The 17,575-nt window shown below is 36.8% G+C and overlaps 1 protein-coding gene across 3 annotated transcripts in view; it reads right to left on the reverse strand.

The window, feature by feature from the left end:
* Positions 1-17,575, reverse strand: part of HS2ST1 (heparan sulfate 2-O-sulfotransferase 1) — a 174,654-nt gene that overhangs the window by 25,065 nt on the left and 132,014 nt on the right. For all 3 annotated transcript variants that reach the window (XM_060624661.3, XM_060624662.3, XM_060624663.3), the window contains 2 exons: positions 12,966-13,204; positions 2,455-2,540 (listed from right to left, as the gene is read on the reverse strand). In XM_060624661.3, coding sequence (XP_060480644.1) covers positions 2,455-2,540; positions 12,966-13,204 — 325 coding nt within the window. The remainder of the gene's footprint in view (positions 1-2,454; positions 2,541-12,965; positions 13,205-17,575) is intronic.

Consider the following 17,575-nt stretch of genomic DNA (forward strand, 5'->3'; position numbering starts at 1 on the left):
TTCATGTGGCCTATACTCAGGACATTTTGAAAATGTCCAACCTATACAATTTTTTAAGTGGAAAATTTCTACATTCATGACATTAATGATCATATCTGCATTATTTTAAAATTATGGTGTTCACTAACTGAATAGCAAAAAAACGTAATTGTACACTAAAAAGAATGAGGAAATATGCTAAAAAAAATCGAGAGTAAAAAAAAAATCAAGAATGAGACTAAGACAGAAAGGAGCAAGACAGGACAGGAATACAAACTTGGAACAAAGATATTTCTGTTATTATGCTAAAGTCCTGAATAAAACCAGATAAATATAACCAAAACATGGCTTGAGCACATATAGGTTTACATATAAAATGTGTGTTTCTTAGTGATTGGTCTAAACCAGAAACCACTTTTCATTTTTTATTTCTTTATCTTGCTTCCTGGGTTTCTGGGGACATACTAAGTTTATATGCTTTTCAGGGACTCTTTTAAAACAAATGAAAAGCTATGTGATTAAATATTTCTTTCACCAAATTCAACTGTTTTCTCCTAAAGGCAAGTATTTTAGTGGACTCCACAAAGTACTATGGCAGTCCAGAATACATTTTGAAGAATAAAGTATTTTAAAAATTAGTAAGGTTATGTTTCTTTCCTCTTAGTCATTCATGGTGAGTATGCCTGCTACACTAAAATTTATTTTAAAAGATACTAGTTACATCTACCATAGTTCTTGATGATATACATCAAAATACATTTCCTCTAGGTGATTTCTTTTAGGTGTTTATTTAAAATCTTGTAAAAGTCTGTTGAAATGTTTTACAATATTTTTAACCTCTAATAGCATGAGACCCATTATGAAAATACTCAAAATCATTTAAATATTCGTTAGTATTTAATAAATGAGATTAATCTTTTCAAGAAATTTTGTAACTTTTTCATCTGCAAGAACCCTAGCATATACCAGAGCTTCAAGTACAAGACTTTTGCCAAAAGCAAAAGCACTCAATATATTATTTTAATAATGGAAACCTCAAGTATTAGAAACCAAGCTGTATTTGGAAAAAATAAATCATTTAGGTGAAAGAGTAACAAACATTCAATTGAAGGATAATGCAGCCCTCAGGGAAAATATGCATATGAATCGAGTTTATGAAATTGGTTCAGTGCCTCTGCAAGGAAAAAATAATTAGTTCATTTTAAAGCTGCCCATAAAATGTTTTCAATATTGCATTATGAATTATTTACAGAAAAATGTACATCTAACTTTAAAGCTACCATTTTACGGAAACATCTTGAGTACCGTGGAGCTAGAAATAAGAATATATTATTTCATGTACATAATATTCTGGAGATTCCCTTTTAATTACATGCTTTTCAAAAAGTTAAGGTTTAGTATCTGAATCAGTAATAATTCACTCAACTCTTTTTCTTTTCAAATTCAAGAAGTTAAAATGACTGGGATATCAATTTAATTTTCAAATTTTACACAGAATGTTCTCTGGAGTTGACAAACACAAGACAGTATATTACTTTGAAGTCATGACTGCTAATGAAATGACTGAGGGGACCATGTCTGAGCTTAAATCATTTTAAAAATACATTTTAGATGTGTCTTTGAAGTTAGTACAGGTTATTGAGGAAAAGATTTGGATTTGAGGTTTTACTATATAATGCTACACTATGTGCTGTGAAAAAGCATTCAAATGGATTCACAGAGTAGCCCATGTTTAGAATACACCTTGTGCCCAGTTTTTGGAACAGTATCTTAATATGGCACAGACTCCAGGGGGAGCCACACAGGACTTGCATACCATGCAAATGCCTGGAGTTTTATGAACTTTTCTTGAGAGAATTATGATAGGAATACCCTGAACCCATTCCACCCCAAAAATATGGAAAATGAGAATTATTTATCTCGTTTCAGACAAATCACCATAAAGTAAAATCACCATCTTTTTAACAGTCTCTTTTGAATACACCACAATTTTAAAACAAACACAAGGTGGCCTAAAAGAAAGTGTATACTTTCCTATGTCTTGGCTGAAATGCAGAGGCATTGGGAAACCAAAAACTGTGTGATGGGGTTCTCTGCTTTCTCAGTTCTCGGTCAATGATATGTTAAGTCAGAATCTGACTGGCCTCTAGGTTAAAACGTGGGGCTCTCCTAAAATAGTGTCATTTAGTTGTAAAAGACACATAAACAGAATAATGATAAATAACTTTAAAGAGTATTACCTGCATTTAGTCTAATTTGAATTTCCAAAATTAATATGACAATTTTCAATTTATGAACACTAGAGGGCAGTAAAACACTAGAAGGTATATTTAAATTACATTATCTAAAAGTGGCAAAGGCAAGCCAGTAGTACATTTTTAAAAATCAAAATAGTAACAATTTAATACATTTGTGTCTTTTTAGGTTGCTAAGGTACAAAGCATTCTTCAGTGTGTCATTTCAGGTATAACTTACTTTGCAAAATCCAAATAAGAAACATGTCCATGATAAAACCCTGGTTTCATCTCTTTCCAGGAAGTTATATTCTTTACAAAGCGTACCTAAAATAGGAGAACACACTCATTACTTAAGTTCAACTTAAAGAAAAATGAAATTTGATGATAGTAAAATAGTTTCCATTTAGGCTTTTAAAACAAATCACACCAGTTTGACAATTACAGAGCTTGAAACACAGGTTTCAACTAAGGAGAGCACAGTGTGATCTGTAATTACCAATTCATCATAGAGAGAGCTATTATCACCACACTCAGAAAAGAGTGAGACAGAAGCCTGAAAAACCCACACAATGCAATCATTTACAATGCTGCACAGTGAGTAATTCACAAGGGGTGAGGGGAGGGTGGGTACCAACACACGCGCTCAAGTCTGTTTTTGACTCCCAGAAACTCATTATTCACAAAAAATCGTATTAATGGCTCAAAGAATGAAACAAAAAAAGTAATCCTTAAACCAAAATGATTAAAGATGATGATTAATCAGAGAACTTTAAAGAACTAAAGATATCATAAGATTGTTGATAAAAAAGGTTAATAAAATTAGAGATGTGATATAGAAAAAAATTTTTTAAATCTAAATATGTCACTATCACTATTTTAATTTGCTGGAATTAAAAGTATGCAAAAGATTAGTTAATAAAAAATTCTTTTACTGCAAATATATTTTAAAAATTTAAAGAACTGGTTAATACAGAACTTGATAAGCCTAAGTATCACCAGCTATAAAAGAGCAGTGATACACAATTTCTCAAAGAAAAATGGCATCTGTTTTTGATAAGGAAATTTCTGAATGATAAACAGCAAGTGGCTAAGAATCTTCTAGGGACTAGATATAGTGTAGGGGCGGGTTAGGGGGTAGAGAAGGGCTAATGAGTAGGGGGCCCAGCACCCTAAACTGCACTGAAAGCATCTGCAAGCTGTGACCACAGCCTCTAAAGCACAGGCCTATCAACTGCATACTTCTGACAATTTATCAATCTTTCATTTACGTTTTAGAATAGTCATATGGAAATATTCTGGACCACTTCTACCAGATTAGTCAATAAATTAATAGCACTGAATGATGATGGCTGCCTCCTAGAAAAGGCCTGTTGGTAGGGCAGAGCACAAAACAGTGCAGAAGCAGCCATATGTCAGAGAATGTGAACTAGGGAAAAACAGAAGGTTCTGAGGAAATTTATTTTTTAGGGGAAGCATTAATAACTCATATGCTAACAGAAATAGAGTTCTGGGGTGCCTGGGTGGCTCAGTCAGGTGAGCGTCTGACTGCGGCTCAGGTCATGATCTCGCAGTTGACAAGTTCGAGCCCCCACGTTGGACTCTGTGCTGACAGCCTAGAGCCTGCTTTGGATTCTGTGTCTCCCTCTCTCTCTGCCCCTGCCCCGCTCATGCTCTGTCTTAAAAATAAACAAACATTAAAAAAAAATTAAAAAAGAAAAGAAGTAACAGAGCTCTTGGAAGTGATACGAACCTTATCTTATTATCTTATACACACACAACACCCTTAAATTAAATCTGAAACTACTACCATCATGTAGATGATAAAATTATGTTGCCTTAGAAAATACACCTGAGTGCCCCGTAGTTGGTTGAGCATCCAACTCTTGACATCGGCTCAGTTCATGATCCCAGTGGGATCGAGACCCATGTCAGGCTCTAAGCTGAGTGTGGAGCCTGCTTGAGATTCTCATATTCTCGTATTCTCGTATTCTCTCTCTCTCTCCCCCTGCTCTCCCCAACTTGTTTTCTCTCTCAAAAAAAATACAAAATTATATTTTAGCAGATATTTATGACTGTTCCCCACCAAAAAAAAAAAAAAAAAAAAAAAGAGCCAAATGTGTGATTTGAGCTTCTCATGTTGTTTCCTATCTGTTTAAGGAAGGCACCAAATAAAATAAAAATATCAAATTGCAAATGAAAAACAAACAGAAAATGAAAAATTAGATAACCCAAAAACTGAATCCTTAAAAAATTTTACATGTTGAATATGAAAAGTCCTTATAACTGCCATTTACTAGTAATTATTTCATATAAGCTTTTGCTTCTGTGAAAATCAGTTCCATTACTTCAGCCAAAAATGAGGGAGAAACAGAAAAGAAGGAAAAGAGAAAAGGAATGGGAAATGGTGGTTTAAGGGTACTTAAGGCATAGTTAGCAACTCAGCTTTATTTCCCAGAAGCCTAGATTTAATGGGGATGTGATGGTGTGGGAGAGAAATGAAAGGAGATGCTAGACTGGAATCTGAGAAAACAGTGTTACATAAACCAAATGTTAGAGCGGATCAATGGTACAAACTGTGAGTACACTGTGGTAAAAGACTCAGGTGGAAATAAGAGTTAGGTATAAATATAAACTTCAAGCGTCCCTCATTCTTCCACCTTTCCTAAGGATGGTCAGGATTAAACTGAACCCTCCTAAGAACATGCTTTATCCAGCACGTGTCCTTCAACGTGAGGTGAAGAGCCCAGGAAGCTGGATAATATCTGGACTGCTGCAGGGCTTCTCAAACTCAATGTGCAAATGGATCATCTGGGACTCCTGTTAAAATGCAGATTTTGATTCAGCAGGTCTGGAGTGGGGCCCAAGATTCTGCACTTCTAACAAGTCTCCACATGATGGCACGTCAATGGACCACATGGAGAAGCAAGCCTCCAGCATGGGTAGGCCCAGGAGCTTCAGCTTGGTTTTATTTACACGAAGCTTGTTTTTGTAGTGCTTTGCAGAGGAGGCCCTGAGGTGTATAAAAGCTCTTCAGCAAAGATATATCTCATATTCACTGCTTTTATAATAAGGGAAAAAAGTGTACTGAAATAGAGTGAACTTTTAAAGACTGCCTTGTAAGCTCCCACAGTACATAAAACAGAAGTGAGGACAGGGGCAGAATAAACCCTGCCTACTCAGTCTCCTCCTACCCACGCAGTGATGCCTGGGGCATACTAGAACCAAAGGATTCCAAGAAACACTATTTAAAAGCGAACAGAGGGGCGCCTGGTGGCTCAGTCGTTAAGCGTCCAACTTCAGCTCAGGTCATGATCTCAAGGTTCGTGGACTGGAGCCCTGCATCGGGCTCAGTGCTGACAGCTCGGAGCCTGAAGCCTGCTTCGGATTCTGTGTCTCCCTCTCTCCCACTCTGCTCATACTCTGTCTCTCTCTCAAAAATAAACAAACATTAAAAGAAATTTTTTAAAAACCTAACAGAAATGAGAAAAAGGGTTGTGCCTTCCAGTTGGACTCAGGGAAGTTTAGTGATGGCGGAGAACAGAACAAGGCAGGCATCTTCCACTGTTGTCACCAACCTCAAACCCTCTTGTTTACAGAATCAGCATTTTAGATGTGAAAGGGACTTCGGAGATCCTGTACCCCTTATTTTATAGATAAAAAAACCTGGAGCTCAGGAACCATATACTGTAGATTTTGGTCCAATCATCCTTCTAGGCCACATGCTAACTTCCTTAATACATTATTGTTCAATTTAAACAAGGAGGAAAAAACCCAGAAGGATGTGAAAAGGAGAATAGCATTTGTATCATGTTTCTGATCAACAAACTTGGGCACTGAGAATTTCAGGTTTTATCCACTGCCAAGGAAACCCCTCAGATCCAGTCATTCAAAACTCCTCAACCTACAAGACCTCAAAGCTGTTGACAAAGCTCTCAAAACTGTTTATTTTCCTGATCACATTCATTATACTCTCAGCTTCCAATTCACCCTGTTCATTACTCTCACATTGGACAACCATTTGTCAACAATGACCGTTGACTTACTCTTGCCTTTTTACTGTCTTGGGTAACCTCAAGGGGTGCTGAACACCGTCAGTCAAAAGTAAGAGACCTGGTTTAAATGTCTATGCAGGGCTTTTGAATTTTATTTCCTAAAATCATTCTGAGGTAAATTCACGTGAGTTATTGCTTTTAAATTCTCTACACTATTACTGTTAAAGTCTCTCAAAACACACAGAATCTTCCGCTAATCTCCAACTATGACAACACCGAAGGCTACGTATGTGCATGTGTTTTTTTTTCCTTTCATCTCACAAACATTTTACCAGGGCGATGTGTTAAAGTCTCACTAATAAAGCTGTGGCTGATTTACAATCAGCAATAAATCAAAAGATGCTGAGCTGAGATTTACCTTCTCATTACAGGGAAGAAAAAAAGTGCTAAGCAAACAAATGATGTCAATAAGGTTCAAGTGGCGGTTCAGACTAATCTGCAGGGTAGTTGGAGCATTTAGAAGTATCATTTACATACCACTGAAGTTCTATAACCATCCTTTAAACCCCTTTGAGGAACAGTCTTTTTTGAAAAGTTTCCTTTTCAAAGTGTGAATTTCGCTGCTTGTCCCGAGTTTCCCTGCCTCTCCACTCTCCATCCCCCTTCTCTCCCTCTGTCAGGAAGCCTCACTGCAGCTCCCGCTCTACCACTGGCTGCCTTCTCACCTCTCCTGCTCCATTCGCCTTGTCAGTTTCTCTTCTGGCTTTCCTCTGCAGTGGGGCATTCTGCTCCAGACCTTGAGATAAAGCTCTGGAATACAGAGGAGTGAGTGGAAATCGAGATCAGGTGAACAAGCTTCTACAGCACTCACTGGGTGCACTCTCACCGACTATACTTGGCACTAGCGAAAGGTAAAGGGGTGGGCAAAGGGAGCAAAACATAATAGTGGCAAATGAAGTTAAAGAGACGGAAGACCCTGAAAACAGTGGCTTGGGGAGAAGACATAATGTCACTGTAGTGACTTTACTCAAAGAGTAGTTCCATACCCCCACTGAAATAGGCTATCAAGAAGGATGTTTCAGAAGCAGTTGTTAGATACGCTACATGAAAAGAGATGTTTTTATAGCTAGCCTGAAGCAGATCCGAAACTGTGATTTTTGTCAGATTTTATATCTCAAGCAGAGTCAGGCTAGCAAGTAATCAGAGGAGACCTTTAGGGAAAACCCAAGCAATGTAGGGAGTGGTGCTGTGATTTATTTGCTGGTGGAATCAGACTGAACCAGTGCTACAGGAAAAAGCGAAGAAAGCACCATCTCACAACAGTGCACCTAGACCTACATTCTTAATAAGATTAATCTCAACATTATGATTATCTGAAAGAACTTGTTTTCACTATCTAAAAGTAGCAATGTCATCCTGACAATCCTGGCCAAATTCCAACTTTGTAATTACTACCTAGTGAACGAATACTACTATTAACTCGGATAATTACTATCTACCAAACTCCTACTCATGCCTATACTTAAAATAAATATCCATTGTACAGCTGTGGGTAGTTTTTCGAGACTAAACTAGAGAGAAAGTTTTCTATGCAAAAAGGAAAAGTGAATAATAACTGGATAAAACATAAGAAAGGTTCGGCAGCAACAGAACACAGTATCTTCACCAAAGTTCAGGATTGTGTTGTTCAGGCTTTCCTTTGCAGGAGGCTCAGTGGGTGTGTCTCAAATCACCGGAGGTAAGGGGAGAACACATTGCCATCGATAAAAGGGGTTCATTCTGCCAGTAATTATCATCAGTGGTACTATGCTCAACTAGGAACTACTTTCAGTACCTAAGTTCATTTGTTCTCTCATTCATTCTTTCAACAAAAATTTTATGGAGCATATATACTATTTCTCAGACACCATTCTAAATACAAGGAATACTGGGGCACCTGGGTGGCTCAGTCAGTTGAATGTCCAACTTCAGGTCAGGTCATGATCTCACAGTCTGCGAGTTCGAGCCCCATGGCAGGCTTTGTGCTGGCAATGCAGAGCCTTCTATGGATTCTCTGTCTCCCTCTCTCTCTCTGACCCTCCCATGCTCACTCCCTCTCAAAAATAAATAAATATTTTAAAAAATTTAAAGATTAAACACAAGGAATATGGTAATGAATAAAACAGACACGGTTCCTGCCCTTTAGGAGCTTATACAGAGGAAAAGACCAATAGTAAACAAATGAGTAAGTAATAAGAAAGATCCAGAAAGAATGCTGATGGTACACAGTAACTTGGAAGAAGTATTTAATATATAGGATGGGTAGCAAGGTTTTTCTGAGAGGATGTCATTTAAGCTGAAATGTTAAAAGGATAACATGAAGCCAATCAGGAGAAACCAGAACACTCTAAGATGGAATGGTTAAGTGCAGAAGCCTTGAAGTGGAAAAGGACTGGTGCAGACAATGAACCAAAAGGCCAGTGTGTGGCTGGTAAACAAGAGGATACAGCAATGGACGAGGACTAGATTTAAAAGAGCCTGTTGGTCTAGGTAAGGAATCTGGATTTTGTTGGGGAGGTGGGAACATGAATTTAAAGATTCGCTATCCTATGATAGCCAGAGCTTTATCTCAAGGTCTGGAGCAGAATCTCCAGATAAAGGTCTGGACCTTTATCTCAAGGTCCACTGCAGAGGAAAGCCAGAAGAGAAACTGACAAGGCGAATGGTGCAGGAGAGGTGAGAAGGCAGCCAGTGGTAGAGCGGGAGCTGCAGTGAGGCTTCCTGACAGAGGGAGAGAAGGGGGATGGAGAGTGGAGAGGCAGGGAAACTCGGGACAAGCAGCGAAATTCATAGATTTCATAGATTCGCTATCCTATGAAGATTATAATACATATGTTCTCATAACCCCACTGAGACCTGTGTTCTAGATATTTTGCTACTTAAACTATAGTTCAAGGACCAGAAGAATCAGTTTTGGCATCAGGTGGAAGATTTTTTAGAAATTCACATTATCAGGTTCCATCTTAGTCTTCTGAATCGGAATCTATACTTTAACTGGTGGTTAATATACACATGACAGGATAAGAAGCACTCATCTAAAGTGACACTTGAAAAATCAGTATCTGCAACTAATCAAATCATAGGCATTAATGCAAAGATCAGAAGGTGTCTTAACTGTGAATTAAAACGAAAAAAAAATCACTATGTTGTCCTACACAGAATGCAAATTCTGGATATTTTCAATGCTGAGAAAAGGACTAAATGTGATCACAAACCTAAACATATGAATGTAGAAAAGAATTAAGAAAGATCCTAAAAGATGCTGCCACTTAACACCTATTTGACAGTTACTTTAAAGACAAGACGTTCTCTAATGTAGAAGTATGTTCATGATAGCAGAGTAAACTTCATTTTCCAACTACAAGAGCTAAATTACCTGTCTCTTGCCAATTCCTGCCTATTCACTAAGGCACACCTCACAAATATAACTCCCAAGACTGCCTCTGGCTCACTCTCATTGCTTCGTCTTCCCACGCCTCACATTCTCAAATGTTTATCTTTCCAATCCCTTGTTCTAACTTTCCCTCTTCTTTTATTCCAATTTCTTCATTGTGAAAAATCCCTAAACTACAGAAAAGATGAAAGAATAATATGGTCAAAATCTGCATACTCATGCACTAAGATTCACTAACTTCACCTTTTGCCACCTTTGCTTATCTCTTTGTTCTTTCTCCATATGCACACACAGTTTTTTTCTGAACCATTTGAAAACAAGTAGCAGACATTTTTGATCACAGATCCAGTTACAGATCACATATGACGTTTGGTTTTCATGTCTCTTTAGTCTCCTCACCTCTAGAGAGGACTGTCTTGCCTCACCCCCAACCATACCTGGTTTAGTTGTCATGATATTGATACCTTAGAAGAGTTCAAGACGATTATTCTAGAGAATGTTCCAACAAGATGGATTTCTCTGTTTCTTTCAAGATTAGGTCTAGATTAAACATTCTGGTAAGAAACATTTTGCATTAAATAATTTTGTGAGAATATCATGAAGTGATATTTCCTTTTTTTTTTTTTTTAAGATTTTTAAGTATTTTCTACACTCAGTGTGGGGCTCAAACTCACAACTCTGAGATCAAGAGCTGCATGCTCTTCTGACTGAGCCAGCCAGGTACCCCAGATCTTTTCTTTAAACAGTTCTCATAGTTCCTGCATCTATGTTTTATGTTCCGAGTAAATTACAAAGAAGCTTCTTCAAAGATGTGGCCTTGCTTTTTCGTTCCTATTTCAACAAAGAATATAGCACAAACTCTGTATATACTACATACTCAAAAATAAATGAAAACTTGAAAGCAGAGTGGACAACTACTTCTCAGGATGATAGAGTATGCATAGACAGCTATTACCCACTCAGTAGTTTTAGATCAGACTCAAAATATTTGGACTTTGCCTCTAAATTTTTTGAGAAAAATAATTAAGCATGTGAGCAATTTAGTACAATGCCTAGTACAGTATGTATAAAATACATTTAGGAAAGAACTGGAGCTAAAAAGTATTTCTCTACACAAGCACAATTTAAGTGCTGTTCATCATGTAATCCCACTGCATTTAAGATAGTGTTTATCAGGGCGCCTGGGAGGCTCAGTTGGTTAAGAGTCTGACTTCGGCTCAGGTCATGATCTTGTAGTTCACAGGTTTGAGCCCTGTGTCAGGCTCTGTGCTAACAGCTCAAAGCCTGGAGCCTGCTTCTGATTCTGTGTCTCCCTCTCTCTTTGCCCCTCCTCTGCTTGTGCTCTGTCTCTCTCTCTCTCTCTCTCTCTCTCTCGAAAATAAACATTAAAAAAAAATTTTTAAAAAGATAGTGCTTTTCTTTTAATGTTCTTTTTGTCTACATGTAACTCATGAGCTATTGAAAGAAAAACAGAAGCTTTAGCTCATCCAAATGTAACTGGGAAAATGTATCACTACATGATGCCTATAAATGTCATATGTGGAGAGCTTCCATAGATTCTTACTTCATAAAAAAAAAATGGTCAATGTCACTGTCAGATACTTGTAGCTGTCATAAAACTTTGTAATGCTGGACACAAAATAAGCAAGATAACTTTACTTTTCTAAAAAAATACTACGGGGCTCCTGGGTGGCTCAGTCAGGCATTCAACTCTTAATTTCAGCTCTGGTCATGATCTCACAGTTCATGAGTTTGAGCCCCATTTGGGATTCTTTCTCTGTCCCTCTCCCTCTCTGCCTCTCCCCTGCACATGCTCTCTCTCTCAAAATAAACTTAAAAAAATAAAGAAGGAAATAATAAAAGATACTACTAATAAATCTAAATCTAAAATTACTATGTGAGTATTAAGAGTTGTTCCTTTTAAACCAAGATACATTTTGAAAAGCAATCAAGCAAGAAATTTAAAATCTACCACACACTACATATAAACTGATTATTTAGGATACTTGCCCTTGAGATATACAGTATTACATAATGAATAGTTTTTATGACCCACTTAGATAAATAAGCTCATGTTTCTTCTCATTTACAGAAGAGTTATTTAGTTTGGCTGATGTAGATTTTTGGTTTTATGAAAAAGAGTAATTGAGGATACTGCAGAAAGCCAAGAATTATATGGGCAGATGATATGCCATATACTATTAGTCTTTACAAACAGCTCTCTAAGAAAACAAATCTTAACCTTGTGTATCAGTGTTACTCTCTTGTTTCTGTGTAAAGATTTTAAGTATACTTAAGAATGGGATTAGAGTCAATTCTGTGACAAATAAAACAAGTTCAGCTGCTGTCAAACAGATAAATACAATCTTAACTATATGACTATCAACAATCTTTCTAATAAGGCTACTGCAATATGGTATTTAATCCTAGAGAGTATTTTCAAATATCATCTTTTCTCCTCATCGAGCCCAATTCCCATTCCCTTCAATATTTATAGAGAATTCTATTTATTTATAATTACAGTCAGAACTCCAGGTGTGGAGAAAATGTGTGCTACCACTGCTAAAGAGATAATTTTTTTTTCATGAGATAATTTCCTCCATTATTCTTAAATCTATTTCATAGCTACCCATTTGTTTATCTAAAGTTTCTTGACAACTTAAAAGGCAAGATTATGTTAAACATATAAGCTCCAATTCCTGTTCTCCAGAAGTTTGTAGCTAATATTATAGAAATTACTAGTATAGACAAGATGAAGTTCAGGAGGTTAGTCACAAAACTGAGTGATATAGGACACAGGTACTCGGCTGTGAACACAGCTGTGCTGACAGCTCAGAGCCTGGAGCCTGCTTCAGATTCCGTGTCTCCCTCTCTCAGAAACAAACAAACAAACAAACAAACATGTAAGTAAGTAAGTGAATGAATGAATGAATGAATGAATAAATAAATAAATAAATAAATAAATAAATAAATAAATTTCTCTACCATAAAATGAGACAGCAGAATGATTTTTATTGCAGGGTATCTTGCTAAAAAATTTTCATATTTTTAAAAGGATATCAAAGGCATCATTTTCTCTTCACAAATCCAAAACTATTAATAAACTACTTTTTATAAATATTTGAATGCATATAATATGCAAAGAAATGTATCAAATACTGTGAAAAATGTAAAACTATAAAAAAGGTGTGTTTGGTCCTTCCCCCAAGAGACTTACAATTCACTGGAGTCAGCACACAGATCTCTTAAAATGTTCCTTCCTCTTGAGATACAAAGAGAGTGGGGAAGTATCAGAAAACATTTATTCATCTCCTAAGTGTTTACCTGGTCTTGTAGTGACATCACTGGATTATTTTTGGTAGTGTTGATGTGAAGAACATGGTATTTATTCTTTGCACAAAGGTCATAGGCAATATTGGTAAAAGAGGTGCTTGCAGTTTTGGGGACTCTGTTATAAATGATCACCATATCCTCCTCCTCATCTAGCGCTGCCTCTTGTCGAGGACCATCCATTGTATGTCGCTGCTCAATTTCTCGAACTTCATGTCTTGCGATAGCCCTTTCTGCAAAGAAAAACAGATATGAACTAAGTTTTTAAAGACAATGAAAATAATTTCTCATTTCTAGAACATAATTTTCCTACTCAAGAAATGGGTAAGAGTACTTGAAGAAATGTTCTGAAGACCCAAACCTCAGAATTACCTTTGAAGGATAATACATATGCATATACAGAACAAGAGAATAAACAGTCATTAAGTTTAGAATACCAAAGACCAGAGATCAGTGTAGTTCAAAAGTCACTCTACATTCTAATAGAATTTCTACAGCCTGAATTCATTCTCAAACACACAAAGACATATTGCATGGCATACTAAACTTCACGGTAAAAAATGCACTTACAAAATGAATCATTTATAATTTAAGCAGAGATTCTGAAGTTTATTACTTAGGATTTAATTACTCCCTGGTTTATCAAAATGTAGCAGGACAGTGGTTATAAATGCTAGAGTGATTTTTGGTAACAAGAGGAGAAACTACATCATCACAAGCCCTTTTTCATTTTTGGTGTTGCATTACATTCTAAGTCCTGGCTGTTCACTCCTTAAATTCTACGGTTCATCTAACTCAAATCACTACCACATGGTTTGAAAAGCAGTTACCTTTTGCATTCTATTACTATTACTCTCTATTTAATATAAACTTTAGCTTTGAGGGTTTTTTTTTTTTTTTTTTTTTTTTTTTTAGAATAAGGAAATAAGAAAGGGGCAAGAGAGAAAAGAGGGGATAAAAACCTCTACCAAGATGACAAGTTACCTTGCACAGAGACAGCTGCCCACACACACTATGCACCTTCCTACCACCAGATCTCGGTGCAAGCTGTCTCGCTTGAACATTCTTCCATTTCCCCCATACCCTAATGCTGCCTGGTGAACTCCTCAACCTCCACATGGAATTTCATCATCCCTTGAAGGCAAAGCATTATCTCATCTCCCTAATTAGGTAACATCACACACACAATGCATGCATATGTACCACATACCACATGTCTCATACTAATCAGAGTTGTGATTTTTTAATATTAAATGTATTACTGGTGTCTGTCCACCATAATGCCAACAACTTAATAAAATGACACAAAAAAGCAATGAGGTATAATTACAGTAACAAGCACAGGCTTCAAATACTGTCAAACCATATATCTTATATTTTGGTTCAGAATACACGGTCACCACCACATTATAGAAAGTATACTCTGAGCTCAGGATTCACATTCAGAAGACTTGAATAGAAGTTCCAAGCCTGCTACATATTAGCAGTGGGCTTTCCAAAACAGGAGGAGAAGCCCATATACTCTATATGTATATGCATGTGTGCACGTGCGTGTGTGTGTGTGTGTGTGTGTGTGTGTCCACATTCTATATGTATGTGAATACATGTGTTCTTTTATTTTCCCTTGGAAAAGTTAGATGGGAATGTGCCAAGAAGGAGATGAGCTTAATGTTGAACATATCACTGAATTGCCTGGGACCATCCAGGAGATGTTATGTAGATAATTGGGCACATAGGTCAAGGGTTCAGAATAAACATTCAAGTAGAAGAAAGACATCTGGGAAAACGATGGAAATGAATGCAACTGCCTAGATAATCTAAAATATGTAGCATGGGAGAGAGACTCTGGAACAGAATCTTAGGAAATACCAACATTTAAGGAGCAAATAAAGACAATCTATAGAATGAGGCTAAGAAGAAACAGAGAAAGGAAGCAGGGTAGACTTTTAAGAAGCATATGCCACATGATAGCGTAATATTTTTCAAATCGACAGTGCTTCCCAAATGGATCTATAAATCAAGGTAATGTGTGAGGCTATAAGCATCTACACAGGATTTGGAGGTTGTCTCAGGTTAAACTCAAAGAGTATTTATTGAGAACCTACACACGTTATTATATTCAATAATTTTAAGAAATCTTATCTCCCAAACAACCTCAAACTGTCATCATAGTCTAAAACTATTATGATATTGTTATGTACACACACTGCCCTCTTTCCACAAAGGAAAATAAAACAGTGCTGCTGTCATTCAGGTGCTGACAGAAGCGTGAGAGGTCTCCTCTAGCAGCCCAGACATGCATAAAATTGCCTTTAAAAGATTCACCTACAAGCAACAATGCTGAATTTACTTTCACTAGTTTTTCTAAAACCAAGTATTTGGAAAAGAAGATTTTATGTGCTGTTTCACAACTGGGTACCCATTCCATCTACAGAATACATAATGACAGAATATATAAAGAAATTCTGTAATATTAACAGTTTTTGTAATTATTCCATCTACTTGTAAAATTTTACATACTCAATCACTGCTGTGAAAATTAGCCACAAAATTAATTAAAAATATTTTTAAAAAGGGGTGCCTGGGTGGCTCGGTTGGTTAAGCATCTGACTCTTGATTTTGGCTCAGGTCATGATCTCATGGTTCAGGAGTTCAAGCCCTGCATCGGGCTCTGTGCTGACAGTGTGGAGCCTGCTTCAGATCCTCTCTCTTCCTCCCTCTCCCCCTTCCCTGCTCGCTCACTCTCTCGCTCTCTCTCAAAAATAAACTTTTAAAAAGAAGTTATCGTTTTGTATGTGGAATTTTTTTTGTTATTATTTTAGAGAGCAAGCAAGCACAAACATGGAAGAGGGGCACAGAGAGAGAGAGGCAGAATCTTAAGAAGGCTCCACACTCAGCACAGAACCCAATGTGGGGCTTGATCCCATGACTATGAAATCATGACCTGAGCTGAAATCAAGAGTCGAACACTCAAATGACTGGGCCATCCAGGCAACCCTGTGGATTTTTTAGTTTTTAAAGTGATAAAACTCTAGCCAGACCATGAAACATGTTGTAAAAATTAATCACTGTTCTTGGTTCATCATGTGTACTAAATTATATGCACTGTATATTGAACACAACTTTAAAAAATTTCTATAAAAACGTGCAAATATGGGAGTCACTACTTTCCTCATTTAAATAATATATTTACATGCACGTTCTATTTTTCAAGTGTTTTTACTTTGCTTTAACAAACACGATAATTAGTAACATAGTGTTATGCCTAAACATAAAATGATAAAAAGTGTGGAAAATTAAGAGTATTTTTATTAGTAATGTTTACAGAATCAAATCTCACTTAGTTGAATAATAACAGTAATAGCTCTTGATGGTAAAATACTCTCTTTCCACCTGTGACAAATGTAAAACCAGTAAGGGTGTTTGCAATATAGCCATATTCTTGACTTGCTAAGTATTTGACAGTTCCAAGTCTTTTTTTTTTTTTTTTTTTTTTTATCAAAGATGCTCTGCATCTAGTTAGTACAGCTTCTTCTGAGACTCTCTTAAATCAGTGGGGAAGCTTTATTAGTTACAGCACATTTGCAGTGCACTTAGAGAATGTAGGCAGTATATTTAAAATCATTACGATGCTTTTTTGAAGTAACGTTTTCTTCATGTTTGAGTAATGAATTACAGAATCTGCTATGCAAGCTATTTCAGGACCACCACAAAACCTATCACCTCCAAACAACATGGGCACAACCTGAGAGTCATAAAATTACAGGTGGGTTAGGGACTACTGGCACTAAACCACCCACCCAACACCAAAGATAGACGCTAAACTTCATGGCCATTCTAGTTCTTCAAGGCTCCCGTGCAAGGTGGCATAGACCTTGGCTCAATGAACCTTTCCATATGGCAGATTATCAACAAACTCAAGTCTTTTAAAAGACTATTCATAACAGCAGTAATTACCTATTCCTGCACTGGCAGGGCATTAAAGGCCTTATTTAGTGCAAGAAGGTAATGATCAAGCTAAATATGAAACACTATAGCTGCATTAAAAACACCAAACTAAATTCTACACATCACTGAAGTCACCAAGATGTATACACATCAGGCTACAGAAAAACTGATGAAAACAGAACTGAAGATTAAAAAAAAAAAATCATGTATCGTTTAATGACGATTGTTTTGAACATTACAGTTGTTTTGGGGAACACCCTTCTCTTTGAATGTGTAATTAAATGTTCAATGAACTAAATAATTTAAGCTACACATTTAAAGAGAAATAAGAGAAATTGTATGGAAATAAGTTTTGTGGTTTATACAAATTAAAGGACCCACGAATATATAACTATCTCTCCCTGCCACAGCTCAATTCTGCAATGGTCTCAGCAGAAAATAAATACCTCACAAATGCCCCAAAAGTATAGTATTTCTGTACTGTGGGTAGCAGATTAGGACTTCAGGGAGAAAAGATATAGCAGAAGGAAAGAGCAATCCATTGCCTTGCTTTAAATACTGAAACTTCTGGGGGTGCTTGGGTGGCTCAGTCAGTTGAGCGTCCAACTTCGACTCAGGCCACGATCTCACGGCTTGTGTGTTCAAGCCCCGCGTCG

Source organism: Panthera onca, chromosome C1, assembly GCF_046562875.1.
Source record: "Panthera onca isolate mPanOnc1 chromosome C1, mPanOnc1 haplotype 2, whole genome shotgun sequence".
Taxonomy (NCBI): domain Eukaryota; kingdom Metazoa; phylum Chordata; class Mammalia; order Carnivora; family Felidae; genus Panthera; species Panthera onca.